Genomic DNA, 25,541 nt, shown 5'->3' with positions numbered 1-25,541 from the left:
CCGGTCGTTTGGGTTCGGGGCGGGATCGCCGGCTCTGGATTTCGCCCAAACCGGCGCTAAACGAGATCCTGGGGGCGCGACTGGGCCGATTTTCGGCCACCGGCGCTAAAAAATCGCCCGGGGGGCCTGTTGGGGGCGCGGCTGGAGATGCTCTAACATATTGTCTTTGGTGGTGACAAGTGGCATAACATAATAACTCCATTTGTCCCCCAAAAGAGAGTTTTGATGAGTTTTTCCATGGTTGAGTGGGACGAGAGTTTGACTATGTGCGCTTTGTTTCTCGAGACCCGGTTTTCAAATCAAAATATCTCCCCAACGTGTGGCCAAATCACAAAATCATTTTCACTATCGTGCTTCTCATGTGAGAGCTTTGAAAATAGATTCCCTGTTGATAGATTTCGATGAACCTTTTTTACCCAACCTGTACTATGTATTGTAGTAAACTTGTACTCCTTGATGCATAGTGCATCCTGCGTTCACAACTGATAATCCCCAAGTGCAGGGAGTACGTAATACTTTTCAAAGTGAAGGTGGTAAATATGGAGTGTCAAACCCAAAAGGTCTAAAGGTAGAATTTGCATCTGCGAATGATACAACCCTACGTACACCGAACATTTGCTTTACCTAGGCTATATAACTGAAAAGAACTTTACATGTATAAAAGAGATAGTTTGCAAGATAATAAAGTATTACTTAATAATAGTTAGTTATTTTAATGTAAAGGCACAATAAAAAAAGGTAGTGAGCGTGGAGTAGAGGTGGTAGGTGTCGAATTATCCCTAGGCAAGTGGCTCCATTACTAGACCGATAGTTATACATTATAATGTTATATGTGCACTAGTAGATAACAGGGCTTAGGTCATAGGGCAGTTTTCTCATTAGCCCCGGTTCAGTCACGAACCGGGACCTATGGGGGCATTCGTCCCGGTTCGTGAGCCCAGGGGGCCGGCCGGGGCCTCGTGGGCATTGGTCCCGGTTCGTATGGAACCATTTGTCCCGGTTCGAGCCACGAACCGGGACTAATGGTCCTCGCTCCTGGCCCACAACCATTTGTCTCGGTTCTTGGCATGAACCGGGACAGAAGGCCCGGATTTAGTACCGGTTCATGCCACGAACCGGGACCAATGAGGTGCCTATATATACCCCCCGCCCGCGAGCAGAGCACTCCAGTGCTCTGTTTTTCTCTGGCCGGTGAGGGGAGGGCTTTGTGGTGCTCTAGCTCACCTCCTATGCACATGAGGTGTTCGATGAAATGCCCGAGCCACACTAGTTAAGCTTTGTCCTCTCGAAGCTCGACCTCAAAGCTCCATTTTCCTCGAGATTTGTCTAGGTTTAGCGGCCCGTCACGTTCCATTCCCGTCTTCACCGCCGTCGACCGCCCGTGCCGATCTCGTCGCCGGCACCACCGTGGTGAGCCTCTTGTTCTTATCTTCTTTTTGAAAGAAAAAAATTCTTACTTTAGATAGATACTTGTCTAATTTTCTTACTATTTTATTCCTTCTTATTACATAATGCGATGGTTTTGGTATCCGCCCCCGTCGGCCCTCGTCCTGTCTATGATTCGGATGTGGTATATATTATCTTTTTATAACTATTTGATTCATTTATTGTTTATGACAAATATACCGACCAGCGTGACATAGATTTTATTTATCTAGGAGGTGGTTGAACCGGAAATTCTAACCGACCCTATTGTCGAGAGGTTAAATTTAGTTGAAGAAGAAAACAATTACTTGAAGGAAAAAATAAAAAAATTGAGGAGGAGAAGATGATATTGGAGTTGCATGTTGCGGATGTCGTCGATGATCACAAGATCAAGATGGATGCAATGCGCTTGAAGATTAGAAAGATTAGAAAATATGCCATTCATACCGAGGCTTGGTATCATTATGCCGTTGGATCAATTGTTACCTTGGTTGCGATTATGATCGCATTTGTTTTCGCATTGAAATGTTTTACGTAGTTTCAATGTATGGTTTAATTAATTAGATGCTCTGGAGAGCTATATATATGTTGTTAGATGAGAACTATGTATGTACTTTGGTTCTAATGTGATGATGAACTTCTATTAATTTGGTCACTTAATTATCTATTCATGATGTTCTGTAATGGTTTTTGACACACTTAATTGTATATAATGCACGCAGGTGAACCGGCAATGGATGTACGGTGACAGACACACCTCCGAGTACATTAAGGGCGTGCATGATTTTCTCGAAGTGGCTGAGGCAAACAAGCAGAATGGTTTTATGTGTTGTCCATGCCCTATATGTGGGAACACGAAGTCTTACTCTGACTGGAAAATCCTTCACGCCCACCTGCTTTACAAGGGTTTCATGCCACACTATAATGTTTGGACGAGGCACGGAGAAATGGGGGTTATGATGGAAGACGGCGAAGAAGAAGAGGACGATGACAACTATGTGCCCCCTGAATACGGTGATGCTGCAACGGGGGAAGCTGCTGAAGATCAAGAGGAACCAGACGATGTGCCCAATGATGCTGCAAGGGGGGAAGGTGCTGAAGATCAAGAGGAACCAGTGCCCGATGATAATGATCTCCGCCGGGTCATAGTCGATGCAAGGACGCAATGCGAAAGTCAAAAGGAGAAGCTGAAGTTCGATCGCATGTTAGAGGATCACAAAAAAGGGTTGTACCCCAATTGCGAAGATGGCAACACAAAGCTCGGTACCGTACTGGAATTGCTGCAGTGGAAGGCAGAGAATGCTGTGCCTGACAAAGGATTTGAGAAGCTATTGAAAATATTGAAGAAGAAGCTTCCAAAGGATAACGAATTGCCCGACAGTACATACGCATCAAAGAAGGTCGTATGCCCTCTAGGATTGGAGGTGCAGAAGATACATGCACGCCCTAATGACTGCATCCTCTACCGCGGTGCGTACAAGGATCTGAACGCATGCCCGGCATGCGGTGCATTGCGGTATAAGATCAGACGAGATGACCCTGGTGATGTTGACGGCGAGCCCCCCAGGAAGAGGGTTCCTGCGAAGGTGATGTGGTATGCTCCTATAATACCACGGTTGAAACGTCTGTTCAGAAACGAAGAGCATGCCAAGTTGATGCGATGGCACAGTGAGGACCGTAAGAAAGACGGGAAGTTGAGAGCACCCGCTGACGGGTCGCAGTGGAGAAAAATCGAGAGAAAGTACTGGGCTGAGTTTGCAGCTGACCCAAGGAACGTATGGTTTGGTTTAAGCGCGGATGGCATTAATCCTTTCGGGGAGCAGAGCAGCAATCACAGCACCTGGCCCGTGACTCTATGTATGTATAACCTTCCTCCTTGGATGTGCATGAAGCAGAAGTTCATTATGATGCCAGTTCTCATCCAAGGCCCTAAGCAACCCGGCAACGACATTGATGTGTACCTAAGGCCATTAGTTGAAGAACTTTTACAGCTGTGGAATGGAAACGGTGTACGTACGTAGGATGAGCACAAACAGGAGGAATTTAACCTGCACGGGTTGCTGTTTGTAACCATCAACGATTGGCCCGCTCTCAGTAACCTTTCAGGACAGACAAACAAGGGATACCCCGCATGCATGCACTGTTTAGATGACACTGAAAGTATATACCTGGACAAAAGCAGGAAGAATGTGTACCTGGGCCATCGTCGATTTCTTCCGACCAACCATCAATGTCGAAAGAAAGGCAAGCATTTCAAAGGCGAGGCAGATCACCGGAAGAAGCCCGCCATGCGTACCGGTGATCACGTACTTGCTATGGTCAATGATTTACACGTAATCTTTGGAAAGGGTCCCGGCGGACTAGCTGTTCCGAATGACGCTGAGGGACACGCACCCATGTGGAAGAAGAAATCTATATTTTGGGACCTACCCTACTGGAAAGAGCTAGAGGTCCGCTCTTCAATCGACGTGATGCACGTGACGAAGAACCTTTGCGTGAACCTGCTAGGCTTCTTGGGCGTGTATGGGAAGACAAAAGATACACCTGAGGCACGGGAGGACCTGCAACGTTTGCACGAAAAAGACGGCATGCCTCCGAAGCAGTATGAAGGTCCTGCCAGCTACGCTCTTACGAAAGAAGAGAAAGAAATCTTCTTTGAATGCCTGCTCAGTATGAAGGTCCCGACTGGCTTCTCGTCGAATATAAAGGGAATAATAAATATGCCAGAGAAAAAGTTCCAGAACCTAAAGTCTCATGACTGCCACGTGATTATGACGCAACTGCTAGTGAAGACTTTCTCCCGCAACTATTATGATGATACCATGCCAACTTTGTAATAGACGAGTATGATACCATTGTTCGTTTTGTATAAGAAGTGCATCTAGTTTTTGCCGTAACCCTCTCAACTTTCTTGCACATGCTATATGGATGAAATGATGATACCATGCCAACTTTCAACCTTTTCAGAGTTCATTTGAAATGCTTTATAAGCCCTGAGTGCAGAGAGGTTAGGCCCGTAAGCCTGCTTTAGAGAGGAGCTCGACAGCTGAGGCGCACCGCACCTTATAAACAGGTGCGGCTCTCTCTTAGCTAGCGAGGTGGGACTAAACTCACCACCACGCCGCTGTGCAAGGCCATTGGTCCCGGTTGGTGGCATGAACCGGGACCAATTCCACCCTTTGGTCCCTGTTGGTGCCACGAACCGGTACTAATGAGGCTGTGGCCCCACGAGCACCTTTAGTACATGTTCGTGGCACGAACCGGTACTAGAGTTTCTTACTAGCTAAGCAGTTTTTTAGTCCCACCTCGCTAGCTGAGAGGCACTAGGAGCGGTTTATAAGCCCTGAGTGCAGAGACGATGAAGAAGAGGCGCAATGCTCACGTTGCTTAGCTTCAAGCCTTGAGGAATAAGGTAGACTGCATCGAGCTATGTGCAGTGCAGTCTACACTATTCCGAAAGGCTTGAAGCAAATCAACGCGCATTGCGCCTCTTTTTTATTTTTAATCATTAAAAGCAAAAAGAATTTTCATAAAGAACTTTTTTTGATAGAAACTTTAATAGCAGAAAGAATTATCATAAAGTAAAATAAATAAGTAATTAGAAACAAAATAAAATAAAATAAATAAGTTTTTTGTTGTAAGTAGAAACAAAACAAAATAAATATAGCAAAAAAGAAAACAAAAAAACTAAATACAGCAAAAAGAATTTTCATAAAGAACTAATGGCACTAATAGAAAGTTTATATGTTTTCTAAAACTAATGGCACTAACAGACAGTTTATAATTTTGTTGACCTAAAAGCAAAAAGAATTAAAAAATAAAGCAAAAACAAAAGAAAATAAATAATGCAAAAACAGAACCAAAAAACTGGATTTTTTTTAAAAAACTGCCACCTATTGGGCCACCACGGCCTGAATACGACTAGAAACCCAACCTGGGCCAGGATTCAGGCCCGCAGAAGGCCCAATAGGCCAACAGACAGCACAGTGTGACATTAGGCCCGTAAGCCTGCATTTGAGAGGAGCTCGAGAGGGCAGCCGCAGTGGGGCTTATAAACCACTCCGAGCCCCTCTCAACTAGCGAGGTGGGACTAAACTTTTGGCCGCGGGCAGCGCAAGGCCTTTGGTCCCGGTTGGTGGCACCAACCGGGACCAATGCCCCCCCTTTAGTCCCGGTTGGTGCCACCAACCGGGACCAAAGGCCGCCGCTTCCCGCCCTTTGGGCTGCTGAAAAGGGGCCTTTGGTCCCGGTTGGTGGCACCAACCGGGACTAATGCCCACCTTTAGTCCCGGTTGGTGCCACGAACCGGGACTAAAGGCTTTGCTATATAAGTCCACACTTAGGAAATTTTCGAGATACCTCGCCAGTTGCCCCCGACGCCGCCAGGCTGCCCGTGCTCACCGTCGCCGCCCGCTCCTCGTCGCCGTCGCCCCGCGCCCTTGCCTCGACGGGTCGCCGCCCGGTGCTCGTCGCCGTCGCCCTGCCCCCACGCGCCGCCCCGCCTCGTGCTCCCCTGCTCGCGCGCGCCGCCTCGGCCCCCGAGCCCCCCTGCCCGGCCCGCGCGTGCTCGCCGGCGCCCTCGCCGCCCCCGCCCCGTCCCGGCCCCGCGCGCCGGCGCCCTCACCGCCCCTGCCCCCGCCGTCGCCATCGTCCTAGCCGCCCCCGCTGTGAGAGCCGCCGCCCCGGCTCTGTTTTTTTATTTTTATTAGTTTAATTTTTTGTTCATATGTGATGTATATGTGTATGTGGCTATAATGTATATGTGAACCAAAAAAATTTGTATGTATGTAGATGTTCAAAATGTATGAATATATATGTCAAAAATGTTTTTTTGTTCATAGAAAGTTTTTTGTTCATATATAGAAAGTTTTTATATATGACAATGGATATATATTCGATATATATGAGAAATGATGATCCACATGGAAAAGTTTTATATATGCAAAAGTTACAATTTTAGAAAAGTTTTATATATCTAGCTAGGAAGGGAAGAAGAAGAAAAAGAAGGATAGAAAAGAAGAAAATAAGAAGAGGAAAGAAAGAAGAAGAGGAGAGGAAGAAGAGGAGATATAAATAAGAAGAGGAAAAAAGAAGAAAAAGAAGAGGAGAAGAAGAAAGGAATAGAGGAGAAGAAGAAAAATAGAAAATATTCTATTTTTTCTTCTTCTCCTCTATTCCTTTCTTCTTCTCCTCTTTTTTTTCTTCTTTTTTTCTTCTTTTTTTCTTCAATCCTCTCCTCTATTCCTTTCTTCTTCTCTCCTCTTTTTATTTCTTCTTCATTTTCTTATGTTTTATCGGGTCTGTCGTCGTCGATATATACCCCTCCCGTTAACTTCAACACGAGGGGGGTCGATATACCCCCTCCCCGATAACATTATTTTCCCGTGTATATATGTCGTCGTTGTCGATATAACCCCCTCCTGATAACTTCAACACGTGGGGGGGGGGGCGGTTGATATACCCCCTCCCCGATAACATTATTTTCCCGTGTATGTATGTTGTCGTTGTCGATATTACCCCCTCCCGATAACTTCAACACGAGGGGGGATAACTTCAACACGAGGGGGGGTTGATATACCCCCTCCTCGATAACATTATTTTCCCGTGTATGTATGTCGTCGTTGTCGATATAAAACCCCCTCCCGATAACTTCAACACGTGGGGGGGGGGTCGATATATACCCCCTCCCCGATAACATTATTTTCCCGTGTATGTATGTCGTCGTTGTCGATATATATAACACCCTCCCAGATAACTTCGACATGATGGACGGTCGATATGTATACCCCCTCTCGACCGTGATAACTTATACCACGGGAGCACCCCCCGGCCCTCTCGCTCGACCAAAACTCTCGAGGACACCCAAACCCTAGAAAAAAACGATGTCGGTCTCCTACCCCCTCCCGCCGCGCCCCTACCCTTGAAGCGTTGCCTAGGCCACCCCAAACCCGGAATAAGCTAGGTCTACGTTTGCACTAATATATCCACCTGCTGTCATGTTTGTGTAATAATTGCCATGTTGTAATATTTGCAGAAACAATGGAGCACGGACGAGATGAGCAAGCAGAAGATGTGTTGGGGGACATAATCTTAGCCGGAGGTGATATCTTGTCGTATCTTAACGACAATGATGGTCTGGAAGAACAGGGTGAAGAAGCAGGCTGCGGTGATCGAAGAGTGGAGGAGGAAAGACATGATTATGATGGCTCCGGTGACCCAATGCTGGTGCAAGAAGGAGCCCGTGGTGACGGCTCCGGTGACCGAACAGAGTCCGGCCAGGTAAATATATTAGTTAAGCCTGTGCTGACTAGCTAATTGATGCATTCATTGTTTTGGTATGTACACATATTAATTAACACTCGTCTTTCTTCTTTTTTCTAGCCCTCCGGATCGAGCACAACTGCGGTAAAGAGACGAGGCCCGAAGAGAAAGTTGCGCTCGGATGAAAGGTTTGAGATCACAGCAATCGCGCGCGACGGCCAACCGATTGAACCCCTCCGGACAAAGGATGCTTTTGCTGCTCAGTGCGGGGTTCTAGTTAGGGACAAGATCCCGATCAGCATCCACCAATGGTATAAGCCTAAGAAGGAAGACCCTGAGGTGTCTTATGTCAATGATATGCAGAAAGATGATCTTTGGACTGAGCTGAAGGCAAATTTCACCCTACCGCCAGAGGAGGATCCGGAGAAGCCAGTTATAGAGCAATTAATCAAGTCTCATGCTCTTAAGAAGATGGCAGACCTATTCAGGAGGTGGAAGAATGAGCTGAAAACTTTTGTCGACAAAGAAGAGACACCAGAATTCGTCGGCCGGTATGAGAAGATCAGAGATCACTGGCCCGCATTTGTGGCCCACAAGACATCGGAAAAGAGTAAGAAGATGTCAGCGACAAACAAGAAGAATGCTGCGAAGAAGAAGCTTCACCATCGCACGGGGTCAGGTGGCTACCTCAAAGCCCGGCCTAAGTGGGCCAAGTCTGAGAGGGATCTGCTTGATAAAGGGATCGAACCAGAGACAATGAACTGGCCAGACCGTTGCCGGACTTGGTTCTTCGGGGCTGGCGGAACCTTGGACCCTGTATCAGGGAGGTGTCGTTGGACGGACGAGCAACTTGCAATACCCGTCAAGAAGCTTAAGCACTATATCGATGCAGCGCAGCAAGGGACGTTCGTTCCAGACAGAGAGAACGACGAGCTCACAATGGCCCTCGGGAATCCTGAGCACCCTGGACGGACACGAGGCACGCCAGGCTCCGTTCCGTGGAAGGCTGGTTTTCCGGACGCGGGCGGTTACAAAACCCAGGAGAGGAGGAAAAAAGTGGAGCAGATCCAAATTCAGCGTCTGCACGAAAGGGTTCAAGTGCTAGAGGAACGAGACGGCAATAGAGATGCCGAAACTGCCCCCGAAGCTACACCGCCATCTCAGCGTAGAAGCAGCGTGGCTTCCACCGAGCTGCCTCAGCTGGAGCATGCGGCTACTCCTAGCTACCCCGTGGATGCTATCACGGAGTCTCAACATTGCCACCTTATGGCGGAATGGCAGAACTTGAAAGTCAAGGCGGCTGTTGGCTCTGTTTTACCTACTGAACCCGGCGCAACCTACCACTGCCGGCCGATTCCAGAAGGATATGCTAGGGTGATGGTGGATGAAATAACGGAGGGATTTGAGGACCTCCAGCTTGACCACCCTACCGGTGAAGGGGAGACTCGGCTGGGTTTAGCTCTGAAGACTCCATGCCTATGGCGGAAGGAGCTCATCAAGCTTCCGAACTGGACGGCTCCGGCGAGTAAGGGCACTCCGCCTCCTCCTCCGCCCCTCCTCCGGCGAGTGATCAGGGCACTCAGCCTCCTTCTCCGGCGCGTGGCGGCACTCCGCCTCCTTCTCCGCCAGCGCCGGCGCGCCAGAGCAGCCAGCCTCCTCCTTCTCCGCCTCGTCAGCAAGGGCGGAAGAGACCCGCCGCCGCTGCGGCTGCTCCGGCGCGTCGTAGTCCTTCTCCTCCGCCTCGTAAGCAAGGAAAGAAGACAGCCGCAGCCGCTCCGTCTGCTCTGCCGGCGTCTAGCAGTACAGCTGCCAGAGGCGGGAGGCAATACAGATTCGGTCCTTCTCTGAAGACTCCAGAGAAGTTACCATATGAGAGGACCGAGGAGGAGAACGCGAAGATCGTGCGAGCCGAAGTGAAGAACTTCTTTGAAGGGGTCAAAGCAAAGAAACATCCACCTCCGGAGGAGAAGGTAGATCCGGTGAAAGCAAAGCGCACTCTGGCTGCCCTGACAAAACCACCAAAGTCTCCGCCAAGAGGCAACTATGAGCGCGTTCTTGGAAAGGCATATGCCGAAGCGGAGCGGTCGGGAAGTACTGTCAGTGATAAAAGGATGAAAGAACGACGAGCTGGGAAAAAAATTGCCCAGCTCGGCGAACAAGCGAACCAATCGTGCCCCCCGCTCAAGGTGTCAAAAGACATCGTCGCTAATGATCCGGGTATGGTGCCCGGTTATAGCAATCTTGGAGATTACCTGCCCGACGATGTACATTATGAAATCATGGAGGTGGACGAACCACAAATACCATTACGGGAAGCCTCTCGTCAAAGATGTCAGATCTCTAAGCACGATGATGCGAAGACTACATGATTGGTACATGAAAACCTGCAGAGAGTCTGATGGGATGAGTACTTTGACGCTGAGAGTTAAACCGGAGCATGACCTCGTTGGAATTGAACTGCTGAATGTTCCATTTGAGGATTTCTTCCAGTTTTACAATCTAAAGTCCCTCGATAAAACAACGATCACTTGCTACTGTCTGTAAGTAGTACTACTTCTGTCATTAAGTCTCTCTATATAGGTCAGCTCTTTCATTGCATGTATTTATACTTATCCTCACTATATTATGCAGATTGAAGATCGCCGAATTGAAGAAAAGACAAATCGGTGATATTGGGTTCATCAACACAAATCTCATAGATGCATATACGGTTGAAAAACATCCCAAAGAAGCCGAGGCCAACTTGCTACAATCGTTGGTATTAAATCAAAACAAAGATATAATACTCTTTCCTTACAACTTCAAGTGAGTGTTACTGTCTTCTGCATATTCGGTTTCCCTTATTAGTCCAGGTTATGGTAATGTAATTGATGACTTATGCATGCATGCGCAGCTTCCACTATATTCTCCTAGAGATTAAGCTTGAGCCGGGAGTAGTAACCGTCTTAGACTCGAGACGAAAAGATCCCCAGGACTATGCGAACATGACTCAAATGCTCCAGAAGTAAGTTAAATCGATCATTATCCACCATATCAGCAACTTTGTTCATTTCCTGATATCAAGTAATTGTTTTCTTTGTCTGGCAGGGTTTGGAGAAAATTCACCTCAAAAGCCCCGGGACTGCCGAACCAGCTGCAATTTAGACACCCGAAAGTAAGTACTATAGTAGCATGTTCCGCGCATCTCCTAGTGATTCAAGCGCTAGTTTGATCAATACCATTTAGCATGCTTGCTTATCAGTTTGATTGACCTCTATTTCTTGTAAAGTGGTTGTGGCAGCAACCCGGGAATAATTACTGTGGATACTACGTTTGCGAGTCCATCCGCTACCATACCTGTGAGCGGGGCTACACTGAAGAACAATATGAAGTGCGTAAGCAATAATATTCACAATTTTATTTTATTACCATCATTTGTGTTGAGTTTCATTTATTCATATATATATGTATTGACCCCCTTCTTCAAATTAGATTTTTCGGAAGCGGGATCAACTCCTAGCAGAAGATCGTATGCTAGGAATTCAAGAGGAATTGGCGGCATTCTTCCTTGACCACGTGATCGCTGAAAACGGAGAATACTATGTGGACCCTGTGTTCCTACAATATAATTAGGAGATTGTATTGTAAGAGATAATTATTGTATATATGTAGCCGGTAGTGTCGGATAGATATACGAGAACTTGTTGTTCGACCAATATCTCGGAGAAGGAGAGGTGGTCGATATCACTTCTCTCTGTATGCATATGTTCATGACGATCTTCTGTTTCCTTCATTTGATTACTAGCTAGCGTGTCTACTCCTCTCCATACGTATATAGTACGTAGCGTCGACCAAGCACGGAGATAAGAGAGGACACTTCTCTCTATTAATTAGCTAGCTAACACAATATATGAAACACCTAAATTAACCCCCCAAAACCCCTAAACCACCCCCTTTCAAAAAAAAAAATCTCAGCTCCTGCCAGGTGCTGACGCGTGGATGCCTATTGGTCCCGGTTGGTGGCACCAACCGGGACCAAAGGCCCTCCTGCCCGGGCTCCCCGCACCGGCCACGTGGACGGCCTTTAGTCCCGGTTCGTGTAAGAACCGGGACTAAAGGTCTAGGGCATTAGTAACGACCCTTTAGTCCCGGTTCCAGAATCGGGACTAAAGGCCCTTATGAACCGGGGTAAAAGCCCCTTTTCCTACTAGTGGTGAGAGAAGCCTATACTAACATGTAACAAAATCCATCGACAACATGTACTTATGATTGAAACCTTTAGCAAAAAGCCAGAACAACTAAGAATTTATTGACGTAAAATCCAACCATAGCATTAAAATTTATGGCTCCCTTTATCCCATATATGCATCAACTTCCTATACTTGGAGTCAAACTTTATTTTCTTGAACATTTTCTAAAACCCACGAATATTTTTTAACTTCGTGAACTCTTTTATAGTTCCATTAAACATTACTAAATATCTTTAATCTGTTATTGTTTATTTGAGAATCTTTAAATCCGTTAAATAAAAAAATCAACTTACATGATAAAATCACAGTGCAATCTCCTTATTGTGCCAACCTAGTAATTGCTACACTGCGCATTCACTCGCTATGCGCTCCCTAGGTATGGAATAAATGGTCTCGACGATATACTTGTACATGGCATGAAAGAAAGGTTGGATTCATGGTGCCGCCCTTGATTTTCATCTTTATATATGTGATGTTGTAGGCATTAGCATGTTATTTTAAATTTTTGATCCAGTATAGAAAGATTTGACTAGGGACAAAGCGAAAACTTCAAATAATTTTGAATAGAGGGAGTATAAAATTTCAAATATAAATCCAAAACACAAGTTGAGGAGAAAAAAAAGACAAATTCTCCATATGGATACTAACAAATCTGAATTGGCATGTGAATTTAGCCCATATTGAATGTTTCTCGTTTTAAAATCTATAAAATAAAAAATGGGAATAAAAAAATTCGAAGCTATTTGGCCGTCCGGTAGGCGATATTATTACAGGCTTTGTGCGTAGACAGGAGCTCCTTGTTCAATGACGTGCAACCTTTTCCTCGCTTACAAGCATTTGCACATCTGCATTGACCGCCGAATGATGGAACAAAATGAATAGGACAAGAGAGTACTCAACTGATATTTTCCTTTCCCCTCTCGCAAGACGACTAGGGAAAGCCTTCCTCCCCACGATCATCATCAGCGAGTCTGTGAATTCGTCGTCCCTCCACTTGTCGCTCCGAAGGTCGGTGGCACGGAGGGGATTTCTGGTGCCCCGAGTCCCGCTAGTAGATAGGTAGGGTTTTAGTCCTCGTAGGGCGGCGTTTTGACGGATGGCGGCGCTTCTTCTTGTAGTCAGTCTTCCGCGCTTCGATCCTCCTCAAGTTCGCCCATTGGGACGGATTAGACGAAGCTCCAGCGTAGATTCCTGCCAGCTCCGCGGAGCGACGAGGTTAGGTTTTTTTGTCGTGCGTACGCAACGGTGATATTTGGTGTCAAGTTCTTCAGATTTATTTAAGGATTCAACGAAGACGGATGCGGCTCCGGGGCGCTGATCCTTAGGGGCACATCCACAAAGACTTACTGGCTGCCATCAATAAGGTCAGGCCGGTTCTGGCGGCGGCAATGGTCGTTCAATGGTCCATGGACCTCGATGTAATTTTTATTATGTTTGAGATGTTTTGTATTTCCGGTGAATCTTTATAATAGACTAGTCGTCAACCCGTGCACTTGCACGGGCTAGAGATTTTAAGAACGAACTAATTAGAGCTTCCCTGATATTTGTACAAATCGAACTTTATGTGCACAAACATTTAACAGTGTCCAGTAGTCCGTCGGAGCCAAGTGACATTCAAAATGCCGCCTATGGGAAATAAAAAATACTTGTCACATGGATCAAAATACATATATACGGACATTAATTCCTGGTTTGACAGGTTAGTTAGATGGAACCCACTTGCACCCAATGTCCATCAGAAGTTAAATTGTTTGCTCCAGTTTTCACTCCGATGGATCAACAATCTACAATATATAACATCATTGTTCTGTTCCTGAAGCAGTCATACATGACCATTTTCAATCAAATTTATGAAAACAATTATAGAAAGTTCATTGTTATGTGTTATAGGAAATAGAAAATGAGTGCCATGGTACAATATGTGTGCTCAGATAGAACATTTACTCAGAGCGTACCCATTAAAAAAAATCAAGAACTTCATAAATAAAAATCTTTATCTAGAACATCGTAAATGACTTGGCCGATGTCCTTAAAATTGTCTCCCATAACTGTACATTTTATGTGTGACACAATCACACAAAGACATGAAATAACTCTTAACAAAAAGAAGGTATGGGAAAACTCCATCAGCTTGACAGCAAACTTTAAACTCAACTAAGCTGGATGCGTGGTTTCGGAGGATTTGCCTTTTGCCAACATAGTCATGAGCTAAACTCCTTTGTGGAGAAAAAAAAAACTACATAGTGAGCATGCGAGAGCAAGCCTTAAAAAATATACAAAGATTACGTATTACTTCAGTAATATTCAATCATAGATGAAACGGGGGACTCTTGAAATGAAGTTCATGTTAATATGACTCGTGTAATCACAAAGTTGGACGTACGATCTGTATGATGATTATTTGGATTGTAAACTGTAGAAATATAAAGGATCCCAAAATAACAAAATAGTTGAAACATTAGCGAGTTGAGGGCGGAATGGTGCCGATCAGCCATAATAATTACCAAACATTAGACTGAACATAACTACCTACGAAGACATCAAGAGACTGTAGTCAGACAGAATATTTGAATAAAAGAAAACAATCAATAGTGTTGCTTCCGAATTTCGAAGGATCACCCAGTTTTATGTTGCATGCAAGCCCGCATATCAACTATAAATCTTTGCAATTTGGATAGAGGCAAGATGATGGTAGGTGCACTTTAATTATATAGTGGAACCATCAGTATAAAAACTTATAAGACGAATTAAGCTAATTATGTATGCATGCATGCAGCTCCACGCTGACCTGTTTGCTTCCTTCTCCACTATGATCCTTGACCTTGAACCACACTGCCATATACCACCCCACATAGCTTTTCCTCAGTCAATGTGCCATGAGAAATAAGAGTAAAAGAAAGGAGAATGTGTTCAACTGTTCATGAGTTTTCACATCCTTCAAATATGTAAGATTATACACAGATTGTTTTCATAATTTAATTCCTTTAAAATCCAAGATTAATTACCCGCGCACATCGAATAGTTATCAGAATGATGTGCAAGTGTAGTGCCTGCACATAGTAGCAGCCGAGTTGGTAGAAAGAGCTTCAATTGCCATCTCGAAATAACAAACTATAGATATAGCAGTCAATTTGTTGAAAAGATAAAAGATTGGAGCTGGCTTAGATTGCAACCAATGTTCAACACTTAATTATATTAAAATAAAGAAAATTCGGTCCTATTTAGAGATAAAATAACTGCAATGAGATATCTAGTTTTGTAAACAAAAAAAAAAGGATCCTCGAGCTTAGCCTACATGTTGTGGTTAGAGTCTCTGATGCAATGGACGCGTATATAAGAACACAACGACGGTGAGAGCTGTAGTGACTGGAGAGGCGAAGCCAGGACAGAGTTAGTCGGACCTAGGGTGGTGAGGGGGGTGTCAGAGGTGGTTCTTAATTTATGGTTTCCCTGTATAATAAAAAACACTATGATTTTCTTATAAACATTAAACTAAATAGTACCTCATTCTCTTGGTTAGGCGAGTAACCGAATATAGAGGTTTGCTGAATGGTAATACAAAAAGAGAACTTGAGTAAATTCTAGCTACAGGAGAATGCCTGAGATGATTTTGCATATGTAAGATGGACCCGAAGTAGTTTAGTATTTGCACTTTTCATGCTTTCATGTCCATAGGCAGTGCCCTGTATTTAAGCATGTATGTTGATATAGGTGTATAGCAGGGGGGCAAATAAGGTGTCGTGAGTCGTGACTGCATTAGTTCATTTTATATTCATAGTGGAACGCAAAATTCTTAAATTAATATAATGATGATATGAACATAGAAGGACAACAATTCCAATAACTAAAGGACAATCTTTTTTCTCACACTGGCCTGGATGCATTCTGTCGTTGGCTGCAGATTCTAAAGTATGTCATCTCTGTTTTGTTCAACAACCTAGAAGGATTCTTCTCACAGTGGTCTTAATTCGCCGATGTCTGCACCATCTACATGGGCATGTCAGCATCCGGTCGTTGTTTGTCTACCACATGTCTTGCACCATTCAAGTTGTTGCCATAGAGTCGGCACCAGCTTCTCGAGCTTCCCATGGGACACGGAGACCTCCCTTTGTTGACAATAGCTTTGCACGTGAACTGACATGTATCCATTTCCGACTGCGGCTTCCAACTCAAACCTGATGTCATACATCATATGAACGACACTTAGCCTGGTCTGGTAATAGAACTCTCCTGCAAAAGTAGCAACGAAAAAGTCATCCTCATACAAATAAGTCAAATTATATCATTGATGTTTCAGTGCAGTTCTCAAAACTGTAATGGCTCTGTATAAACTTAAGTGACATTAAGAATATCAGGGGCAAGGAACTAACAATCAAGGTTGTGTGACCGAGACTTTGGGATGCAATAGTTCAGGTCGGGCTCATGTATTACCAAATAATTAAAAAAAGAGGAAATCACCTAACAAAAAAAGAGGAAGTTAAAACTAATTGAGGATTACTATGGCCAACAAATAGGAAGAGTAGACACTACTCGCTAGCATTACCCCCAGCCACTCCTTGCTTCTACCCATGCTTGATGTGTCTCCTGCGGCATCTGAACCGCCATCGCACATTGCCCCGCCTGGATTGTAAGATATCTGAAACCACCATCGCGTTGTGCCGCCTGGAGTGTATGATATATGAAACTGCAGCGGCGGCGTTCCTAGGACAGTGAAGGATGCACAATTGAGGGGGCATGTTCCAGATTTGATTAGGGACACCATAAAGATTACACACCTATAGTTTGGCGTGAAAAATTCATCAAATCAACTGCTAGTGTGACATTCTACTCTACCACAACAATCATCAAATCTTGTATTTGAATAAAGTAGTACTGTTTCAATATCTCGTACATATTGGCTCTCACAGAAATAATTGGATGTTTATACAATAAGATTGATACTACTAATAATCAAGACATGAGCGTAGTTATAGCATATATATAAATTCTATTTCGATCTCCAAGCAATCCTAGGGCCTAATCAGCCATTGAGGGCTGTGCAATCTCAAGCAAACTCAATCCAACAAAGTTGATGGCGTTACTTGTTGATCGCCAAGAGCCCAGGACCAAGCCAAACTCTGCTGGAGAGAGAAAGTTGGTGGTGTGGTAGCATGATTCCTGGAACAGGTCCGATGTCGAGGCCAGCTATGATGCATGAGAAATAGAGAACGGAGAGGAATCATTGGTTTTCTTCTTGGAAGGCGCCTCGTCAGATTGGAAGTCCTCGTCAGATTGGAAGTCCTCGGCAAGATTCGACCCTAGTGTGGAGAGTACCTAACGTAAGCGGCAAGAGAGGAGGCGGTCAAGGAAAAGAGATTGAAACGTGCCCTATTTTGCGGGTATAATATATCCTTCTGTTTCTATTTTGCGTGAAAGCATTGAGCTGCAAAAAAAAAACCGTACATTTTTTTAGGGATAAAACATGAAGCATTGCCCTGCAACAAAACGTGAAAGCACTGTGGGCCAGCTTTTGTTTCCGGTGTCTATGGGCCTTCCGATCTTTATTTTCTTTGGCCAAACTGAGCATAATTTCAGCCGCGAATTATCCGGATTAATCTACACCGTAATAATTCGGCCCCATCAGATAAACGACTCATAATTTCTAATTAACGTGGTAATTTTTAGAGAGTCTGTAATTAATATCGGTATAGATTTGATCATTTTCGAAAAAAGAAGAAGAAGAGAGTACTTTTTTTTAGAACGAAGGCTCCAGAAGAGCCCGGCTTTGAATTAACAAAGCCATCAACCGGCCAGGATTACAAACTCGAAACCAACACAAGAAAGCGAAAAAACGACAAGATACAGAGGCGCTGGACAACAGCACACAAGCCTCACACACACCCAGCTAAAGGATCGAACAAGGAAGCACGCAGCACGGGGATATGTAGGTCCTCAATCGCATACAAATCACCAGGGAGAAGGAGAATGTCAGCACAGGAGCAGCATTACGGACGGCGAGGAAGGGCACGCCGTCGCCAAATCACCAGCGGCCCCGGATTGCCATGTCCTCCCAGCTCCACTGTCAAAGAAGACCCCTGTCTCCTCGCCTGGCTCGAAGGCGCCGAACCGTTGACAGTGTAGCAGTTCACCCTAGAACCTGGGAGGAAAGACACCGGCAGGCTGCATTTGGAAAGGAACCTAGCTCACCCGACTAGCCACGAAATGATCTCAAGGAGCAGAGCACCACCCAACACCCACGGACTGGACACGGATGAGGAAGAACTGCCGGGACGGACGGAGGAGCAGTAGCACAGTGTCCCTGTAGGCGTTGAGCCGCTGACGAACTCGCCGCCGACAAAGAAGACCAGCTACTGCCGCCGCTGCACACCCACCACTTCGCCGAGGAGCCCACTGCCCACCTAGCTCCCAAAAACGGCGCCTTCAGGAAGGACGCGACGCCGAGGGCGCCGCCGCCGCCCAACAGAGTTGAGGTTTTCACCCGGGAGACTAGAGGGATGGGGGGTGACGGATCTGACCTGAACGGCGCCTCCAGGGAGGGGAACGGCGCCACGAGCATCGCCGCCGCCAAGACCGACGAGGCCGGCCTGGAATTTCTCCCGGTCTGCGAATCCTCGCCTCCACCACCCCCACGACGCAAGATCCGGCGGCCCGCAAAGGAGCCGGGCAGATCTGTCCGGGGCGGACCACTCGAAACAGGGGGGCAGGGGCGGCCAGATCTGGCGCCACCGCGAGCCACCAGGGCTCCCGTCCACCAGGGCACCCACCATCCACACGGCCAGGAACGCCGGCCCACGCCCGCGCCACCGCCTGCCGCCGGGCCGGTGACGCCTCTCCGACCAGGGCCGCCGCCCTAGGGAACACGGCCCCCCGCAGCAGAGGCAGGGGCGCCAGGGCCCCGCCGCCACCTTCCTCGGCGACACCCCGGGCTTGCCCGGCGGCGGCCTCAGGCGGCGGCGAGGAGGAGGGGAGAAGAAAGGGGAGGCGACGGAGCTAGGGTTTGGGGCCCCCGAGTCGCCCGAGCAGGGGCGACGCCAGAAGAGAGTACTCAAGGACGGCAAAACGCTCCGATCGCTTCCTTTAGGAGGCTGGTAATCACATGCATTAGCAGCCTCTTTCCTTGAAGATTAAGCTACATCCTGGCAATCTTGCCCCGAAAACCTGGGACACTCCTTCCCAGGATATGTAAGCTTACTATATAGATCACAACGTACTACTCCATATGCATACTTACTTACATGCATGTATAGCCCGGAGTTACGTAGCTAGCACAGGTAGCATAAATTGAAAGTTTCATCTACGCATGCATCTATGCACGCAAAGTATAAGCTTTTCCACTTCAAGCGAGCGGCACGCAGCGGCGTTGACAAGCGCCATGTACGAAGCAACCAGATAGATACTAGATGCCAACTCGATCGATCGATCGCCTATAAATTGCTAGGAACCATGCATACAAACGTACCCATTCAAGTCGATCAATCATCAGCAAAAAAAACACTATAGTAACAACTGACAGCGTGAGGGCGCTCGCAATGGCGAGCCGTTTGGGAGTCGTGCTGGCTTTAGCGGCTGTCGTCCTTCTTGCCGCCGCGGGGGCCGCCGCCGGGCAATCCACGCCACGGCCACCCAACGCCCAGGGCCCGAAGCCGAAGCCGAAGCCGATGAAGGTCAAGTGCACCGAGAACCGCAAGGAGAACCCCTACTGTTTCAACCGGAACATGGACTGCCCCGCCAACTGCCCCCAGTCCTGCTACCCCGACTGCAACACATGCAAACCCGTCTGCGGTAACCACTGGATCGATGCCATGTCTTAACAATGGAGCTACTTACGTACGTTGATTTTGTTGGTTAATGGTTTTGGTTCGTGCCTTCGTGCAGTCTGCAACACCCCGGGGGCGTGCGGCGACCCGCGGTTCATAGGTGGTGACGGCAACGCCTTCTACTTCCACGGACGCAGGGACGCCGACTTCTGCGTCGTCTCCGACCGCGACCTTCACATCAACGCGCACTTCATCGGCAAGAGCGGCCACAGTGGCATGTCCCGGGACTTCACCTGGATCCAGGCCATCGCTGTGCTCTTCGACGGCCACCGCCTCTACCTCGGCGCCAGGAAGACCGGCACCTGGGACGACGCCGTCGAGCACCTGGACATCACCCTGGACGGCGAGCCTGTCTACCTTCCCGCTGACCTCATCGAAGGCGCCAAGTGGACGTCCAGCCGCGTGCCCGAGCTGTCGGTGACCCGCACCAAGGCGGCCAACGGCGTCCTCGTCACCGTCGCCGGAAAGTTCAGCGTCAGGGCCAACGCCGTGCCCATCACCGAGGAGGAATCGAGGGTGCACCGCTACGGTGTCACCGCCGATGACTGCCTCGCGCACCTCGAGCTGGCGTTCAAGTTCGACGCGCTCACCGACGACGTCCACGGTGTGGTCGGACAGACGTACCGCTCCGACTACGTCAACCATTTCGACGTGAGGGCCTCCATGCCCACCATGGGAGGAGATGCCACCTTCACCACCTCCAGCCTGTTCGCCGCCGACTGCAGCGTGGCGCGCTATGGAGTCAGCCGTGGAAACGACGGTGCCGCGGTGCTATCTGAGCTCGCTGGTGTCACCTGCGCCAGCGGCATGGACGGCAAAGGTGTCGTGTGCAAGAAGTAAAACGCTTCTGCCATGCATATGGCGAGTGCCCGTGTATGTCTGCATGCATGCATGGTTGACAAGTACACACAGAAATAAGCAAAGGACATACATTAATGTGTTTGGAACTTGTAACTTTATCAAGAAATAGTATGCGTCCGTTTGCATTATCTGTTGCACCGGCGAGAATATCGATTCAAACTTTACATTCAGCTGTTGAAATTCTATCTCTCGTTTGGTGACTTTGCCGCCTGATGCCGGGTTTTATGGACTTTTAGGGAATAAATTTATCATTGAGCATTTTTTCCTAACAAACCTTTTGGTTGCTTGTTCAATTTCACCTCTGAGTTGTTACTTGTTACTTGTTACACAACTGTTGATGATGCAAGGTGCAGGTAATCTTCTACCAATGTGGTCCACCAAAGGCATTTAACTGTTGATGATGTAATTCCACCTCTGAGTTGTTACTTGTTACACAACTGAATCTGATTCCGCTTTCCTAGCATGATTGGAATTCCATCTCGGTTCTCCTATGGATTGGTTGTCAACCTCAGTAGCTTTGCTAGTTGCAGAAAATAGAAGTGTGTGTAAACAAAAGAGTACGGTACTTTATATGTGGAAAACTGGACCGGGATTCATATATACGGTAGTTCAGCGACACTAGCCGATTTTCCCACCGTCTTTTCCCTTTCCCTCCATTTTCCCATTGCCGACCCCATTCTCCCCCGCCGCTCCCACCATTCTCCCTGATCCGCCCCCATGCCGCCGAAGAATTATGCGCCCCCTCGCCTTGCCACAGATTTCGTCCAGGCAAAGCAAAGGAAGCCGAGGGCGCCGATGGCAAGGCCCCCGGGCTTGACGAACACTCAGTGGAAGGCCGACGTTGATCACCGTGCAGCGGTCACCACCGATCGGCGGAATAGGCTCAACATGAAGAAGGCCAGGGATGCAGCGGCGGAGCAGGAGGCGGCGTCTCGCACGGGGATGGCGAACATTCCGCCTCAGCAAGCCGGCCAGTGCCCACAAGGCGCGTGGGGGAGCCAGCAGAGCGTCGCGTCGAAGGCTAACTTCTCGCCGCCACTATGGGGGTACGCGCCCTTGCCTGGCTACGTCGACGGTGACGCGCATGGCGGCTTCAACCCCAACATCACCTTCCCGCATGGCGGCTTCAACCCCAACATCACCTTCCCGCATGCCCCCCCCAGTCTCCAACCCCGACCCGCGCGCGTCCCCTCCCGTCTTCAACCCCGACCTACGCACTCCTTCCCCCGCGTTCACCGCCGGCCTCAATGCCCAATACAACTACTTGCCACCGACGTACTCAGACTCGCGTGCGCCGTGGGGCCGTACCCTTCGCAAAGGGCTCGGCGCCACAGTTCAGCAGCACCGAAGCCGACATGGACGAGATCATCACGAGCGGCTCGGTCGCCGCCGCTGCATGCACCGGGTTCCGCACGCAAGGCAAAATGCTGGACACCGCTGTCAACTTGGAGGACGAGCACGACGACGCCGAGGAGGAGGTGTAGGAGGAAGAACCGGCGGAGCCAGCGCCCAAAGGGAGAAAGAAGAAGCGGGCAGCAAATGCCAGGCCGGGCGAGCCTCACGTCAAGTGGACGGCCAAGGAAAATGATTGCCTCGCTAAAGCATGGAAGACCGTCAGCGTCGACCCGATCACTGGCGCGAATGAGAACGCTGACACGTACTGGAGAAGGATCAAGACGACGTTCGACGAGCGCAAATTGGTCGACCCCGACTTCGCCAACATCCACATGGATCGCGGCGAGAAGGCCATGGCGAACCATTGGGCGACCATCCAGCAGGCCTGCAACAAGTGGCATGGGATTCAAGAGGAGGTCATGGCTCGCCCGGAAAGCGGCGCCAATGTCGAGTGTCAGGTATGGCTATCACTCGCCAGCCCAGTTCTTCGCCGTGCAGTTCGCTGACACTTGTTCTTCGACTGTGAGATGGTTCAGATGTTCGACATGTTTCGCCAGGACAACAACGACCAAGAGTTCAAGTTCCTTCATGTGTTCACCAGGATCGAGTCATACGAGAAATGGACAGAGTGCCGGCTCGCTCTCGCCAAGGCCAAGGAAGGTATCTACAGTCCGAACGCGCCTGCCTCGGCGGCGGCAAAAGGGCGCCCTGATGGCAACAAAAGAGCCAAGGCGGCGAGGGACGCGGCACCAGCTGCCGAACGGCTGCAATCGTCGATCGAACAGTGCATCGTCGATGCCAAGGGCAACGCCGCCAAGAGGGAGGAGAAAACCGAGGCGAGGTGGTCGGCGTTGATGATGAAGCAGGACGTCATGCTCGACCTTCTTAGGACCAACGTTGCCGCGAAGAAGAGGAACACCGACCTGGCATTCCTGATGGGGGCAAACATGTCGATGATGGACGAGCAGGTGGAGGCATGGTACCTAGCAGAGCATGGCCTCATCTTGGACTAGATGACGGGACCAGCGGCGACCATTACCCCTACGCCCACACCCATGGCTAGGCCTATGCCTAAGCCGACGCCGACACCGAGCACTGAAGTTGTGCCCACAACACCGACGCTGAGCACTAAAGCTGTGCCCACAACGCCAACACCGACCTCGGCCAGCCCTACGACAGAGGAGCCTCCCGTTTGAGTTCCATGTCTATGGTTCCTACCCTTTTGATTACTGGACTTTGGCTATGTTCGATCGCTGACCTGTGGCATGATCATCGCTGAACTTGTGTCATTTTTTGGTAGCGGGAAAGTGAACTTTGAATTTTGTTGCATCTGGAGGCCGAAACCTAGGGGCGCCGTTGGAAACTCGACCCCCCAGGCCAAAAAAACCGCCGGCGGAAACGCCCAAAGCCGTTCCCCGGGTGCGCTGGGGGGGCCAAACGGCTGGAGATGCTCTTACATTCAACTGTTAAAATTCTATCTCTCGTTTGGTGGCGGATCTCTCAGCGATGTTCTTTGTATTTTTTTGGTTTTACTTTGTCGCCCGATGCCGAGTTTTATGGACAATTAGGGAATAAATTTACCATTGAGCATATTTTTAACAAACCTTTTGATTGCTTGTTCAAAATGGTTGCGCTCTTATAGAGAAGCCTCTGGTTCTATTTTAGTTTTTCCACCTACAAAAACATAACAGAATCCCCAGCTTGTAAGTCAGGCATGAAATTTGACGATACTTGTGTGCAAGCTTGAACACATTGCTCCATCAGAATGAGCCACAAAGAGTGGTGGCCTGAGGCACAAAGTTATGATCATAAGAATCCCAAACCAGCTTACGGCATATTGAACTTGTTGAAAACTTTATGGAGATGCTTCATTAAAACAACTTCATTATGTATCCTTGTGTTAATGACACTTGAACCCCCTTGAATTTGGGCCAAAACACCATGTCCCACGTCACCAAAGACTTTCCAGGGGTCTCTAAATTCCGTATCCACAAGCATTTCCGCTCAATCCTTTCAATTTTCTTAAGAATCCCAAGGAGGTGGATAAGGTAAGTAGATCAACATCGAAGATAGTGCCTAACGTAGAAGCTGCAATCGATTCCCCTAATTCAAGAAACAAGGTGCAGGTAATCTTCTGCCAATGTGGTCTACCAAAGGCATTTAACTGTTGATGATGAAATTTCACCTCGGAGTTGTTACTTGTTACACAACTAAATCTGATTCCGCTTCCTAGCATGATTGGGATTCCATCTCGGTTCTCCTACGGATTGGTTGTCAATCTCAGTAGGTTTGCTAGTTGCAGAAAATAGAAGTGTGTGTAAACAAAAGAGTATGGTAGTTTATATGTGGAAAACTAGACCAGGATTCATATGTTCACGAGTAGCATCTCTCCAAGTGTCAATTGTGCATAAATATAAGCATAGACATTGTACAAAGAATTGCAATGCTCATGGCAAATTCATAAATGTCATGATAACACATAAGCCGCACGTCCATGTATTCATAGACCACTATCTAACAAGCATCTATAGCTAATCGAAATGGCATATCCATACCACCCTAGTTGTTTCCATGATTAATGAAAACGTCATTTGAGTGGACTAATGGTTTCAACGAGTTTGTTTCAGGACTTTGGACTGATTTTCATATTTAGGTTCAAGGCTATATGTGGGAGATGATTGGTTACCCACACAAACGTTTTTTCTAGTAGTTGTCATCATCAAGCTCAGAGTTGTCCTTTCGAGGGTTTTTAGAGGATCCAAGATTCACATTAAGTATAAGTCACAACCCTACTATGAAGAGGGGCACCAACAAGTGCTTTGGTTTAAATTCAAAAAACACATCATAAGCCAAAATTATCCAAAATCCCCTCCCCAACCATCTTTGTATAAATTTCCAAATACTTTGGATCACCATTCTTTTTGTTCCAGAACGGTCGACCCCTATATTCAGGACCTCCTCACTCATTCTACACTTAGGAGTTAAGATTTCATCAACACTTTTGAGCTCTCTTGGTTTGCTTCTCTCTCGTCACAATATAAGTTCGGTACATCCTCTTCTTTTCATTTGAAACTTTCGAGTTGTGTCTTAACTCTTTTATGCCAATTTTGAAAAAATGGCGATGACTGTTCTACACGATACTACATAGCAAATTGTATTGCTGCTACTTCCAAGCCATTCTATATACTAGTAGAAAAGTTGCTACCTTTTTTTGGAGCCCCTCCCATTTTTTCCATTTGTACTTCCGAGTGTCATATTTCATCACATTCCTGTACACTACCCAAGCCGTTCAAATTTATTTGAACTGGTTCAATAATTCAGCTGGTTTTATACCGGTGATTCCAAGCCTAATTTGCTTTTGTGCATGGTTAGGTTTTAGATCTCGTCCACATATTCTCTACCATACCTCTTTTTGAGTTGGCAACCATCACCACTTCATTCCACTCCACTCAATACATAATACACGTAAATCCAAGGCAAGAGAAGAAGAAAGAAGTGTTGAGTGGTTACATGATTCGCTTATTGATTCTTTGAAAACCAAGAACTCCCCTTT

The 25,541-nt window shown here is 47.5% G+C and overlaps 1 protein-coding gene and 1 long non-coding RNA gene across 3 annotated transcripts; one reads left to right on the top strand and one right to left on the bottom strand.

Annotated features, from left to right (window-relative positions):
* Positions 1-16,096: 16,096 nt before the first annotated feature.
* Positions 16,097-17,246, bottom strand: LOC123049893 (uncharacterized). Of its 2 annotated transcripts, XR_006423678.1 has the most exons (3): positions 16,997-17,246; positions 16,459-16,616; positions 16,097-16,145 (listed from the first exon to the last, which is right to left on the bottom strand). It is a non-coding gene; the product is annotated as an uncharacterized lncRNA (long non-coding RNA). The 2 variants fall into 2 exon arrangements; XR_006423677.1 differs by having other exon boundaries at positions 16,097-16,616.
* A 2,114-nt stretch (positions 17,247-19,360) lies between these two features.
* Positions 19,361-20,721, top strand: LOC123049892 (uncharacterized). Its single transcript, XM_044472751.1, has 2 exons — positions 19,361-19,697; positions 19,791-20,721. Exons 1-2 carry the CDS (start codon positions 19,445-19,447, stop codon positions 20,570-20,572), a joined length of 1,035 nt encoding a protein of 344 aa, XP_044328686.1. The 5' UTR covers positions 19,361-19,444; the 3' UTR covers positions 20,573-20,721.
* The last annotated feature ends 4,820 nt before the right edge of the window (positions 20,722-25,541 follow it).

The sequence above is a fragment of the Triticum aestivum genome, chromosome 2D (assembly GCF_018294505.1).
Source record: "Triticum aestivum cultivar Chinese Spring chromosome 2D, IWGSC CS RefSeq v2.1, whole genome shotgun sequence".
Classification (NCBI taxonomy): Eukaryota; Viridiplantae; Streptophyta; class Magnoliopsida; order Poales; family Poaceae; genus Triticum; species Triticum aestivum.
The sequence above is the reverse complement of the archived record's forward strand: the minus strand, read 5'-3'. Positions and strand labels throughout refer to the sequence as shown.

Bases quoted from the DNA above. Each gene is read 5' to 3' on its own strand.
- LOC123049892 (XM_044472751.1), top strand. From the start codon at position 19,445: ATGGCGAGCCGTTTGGGAGTCGTGCTGGCTTTAGCGGCTGTCGTCCTT. The intron at 19,698-19,790 runs GTAACCACTGGA...GCCTTCGTGCAG, and splicing joins CACATGCAAACCCGTCTGCG to TCTGCAACACCCCGGGGGCG.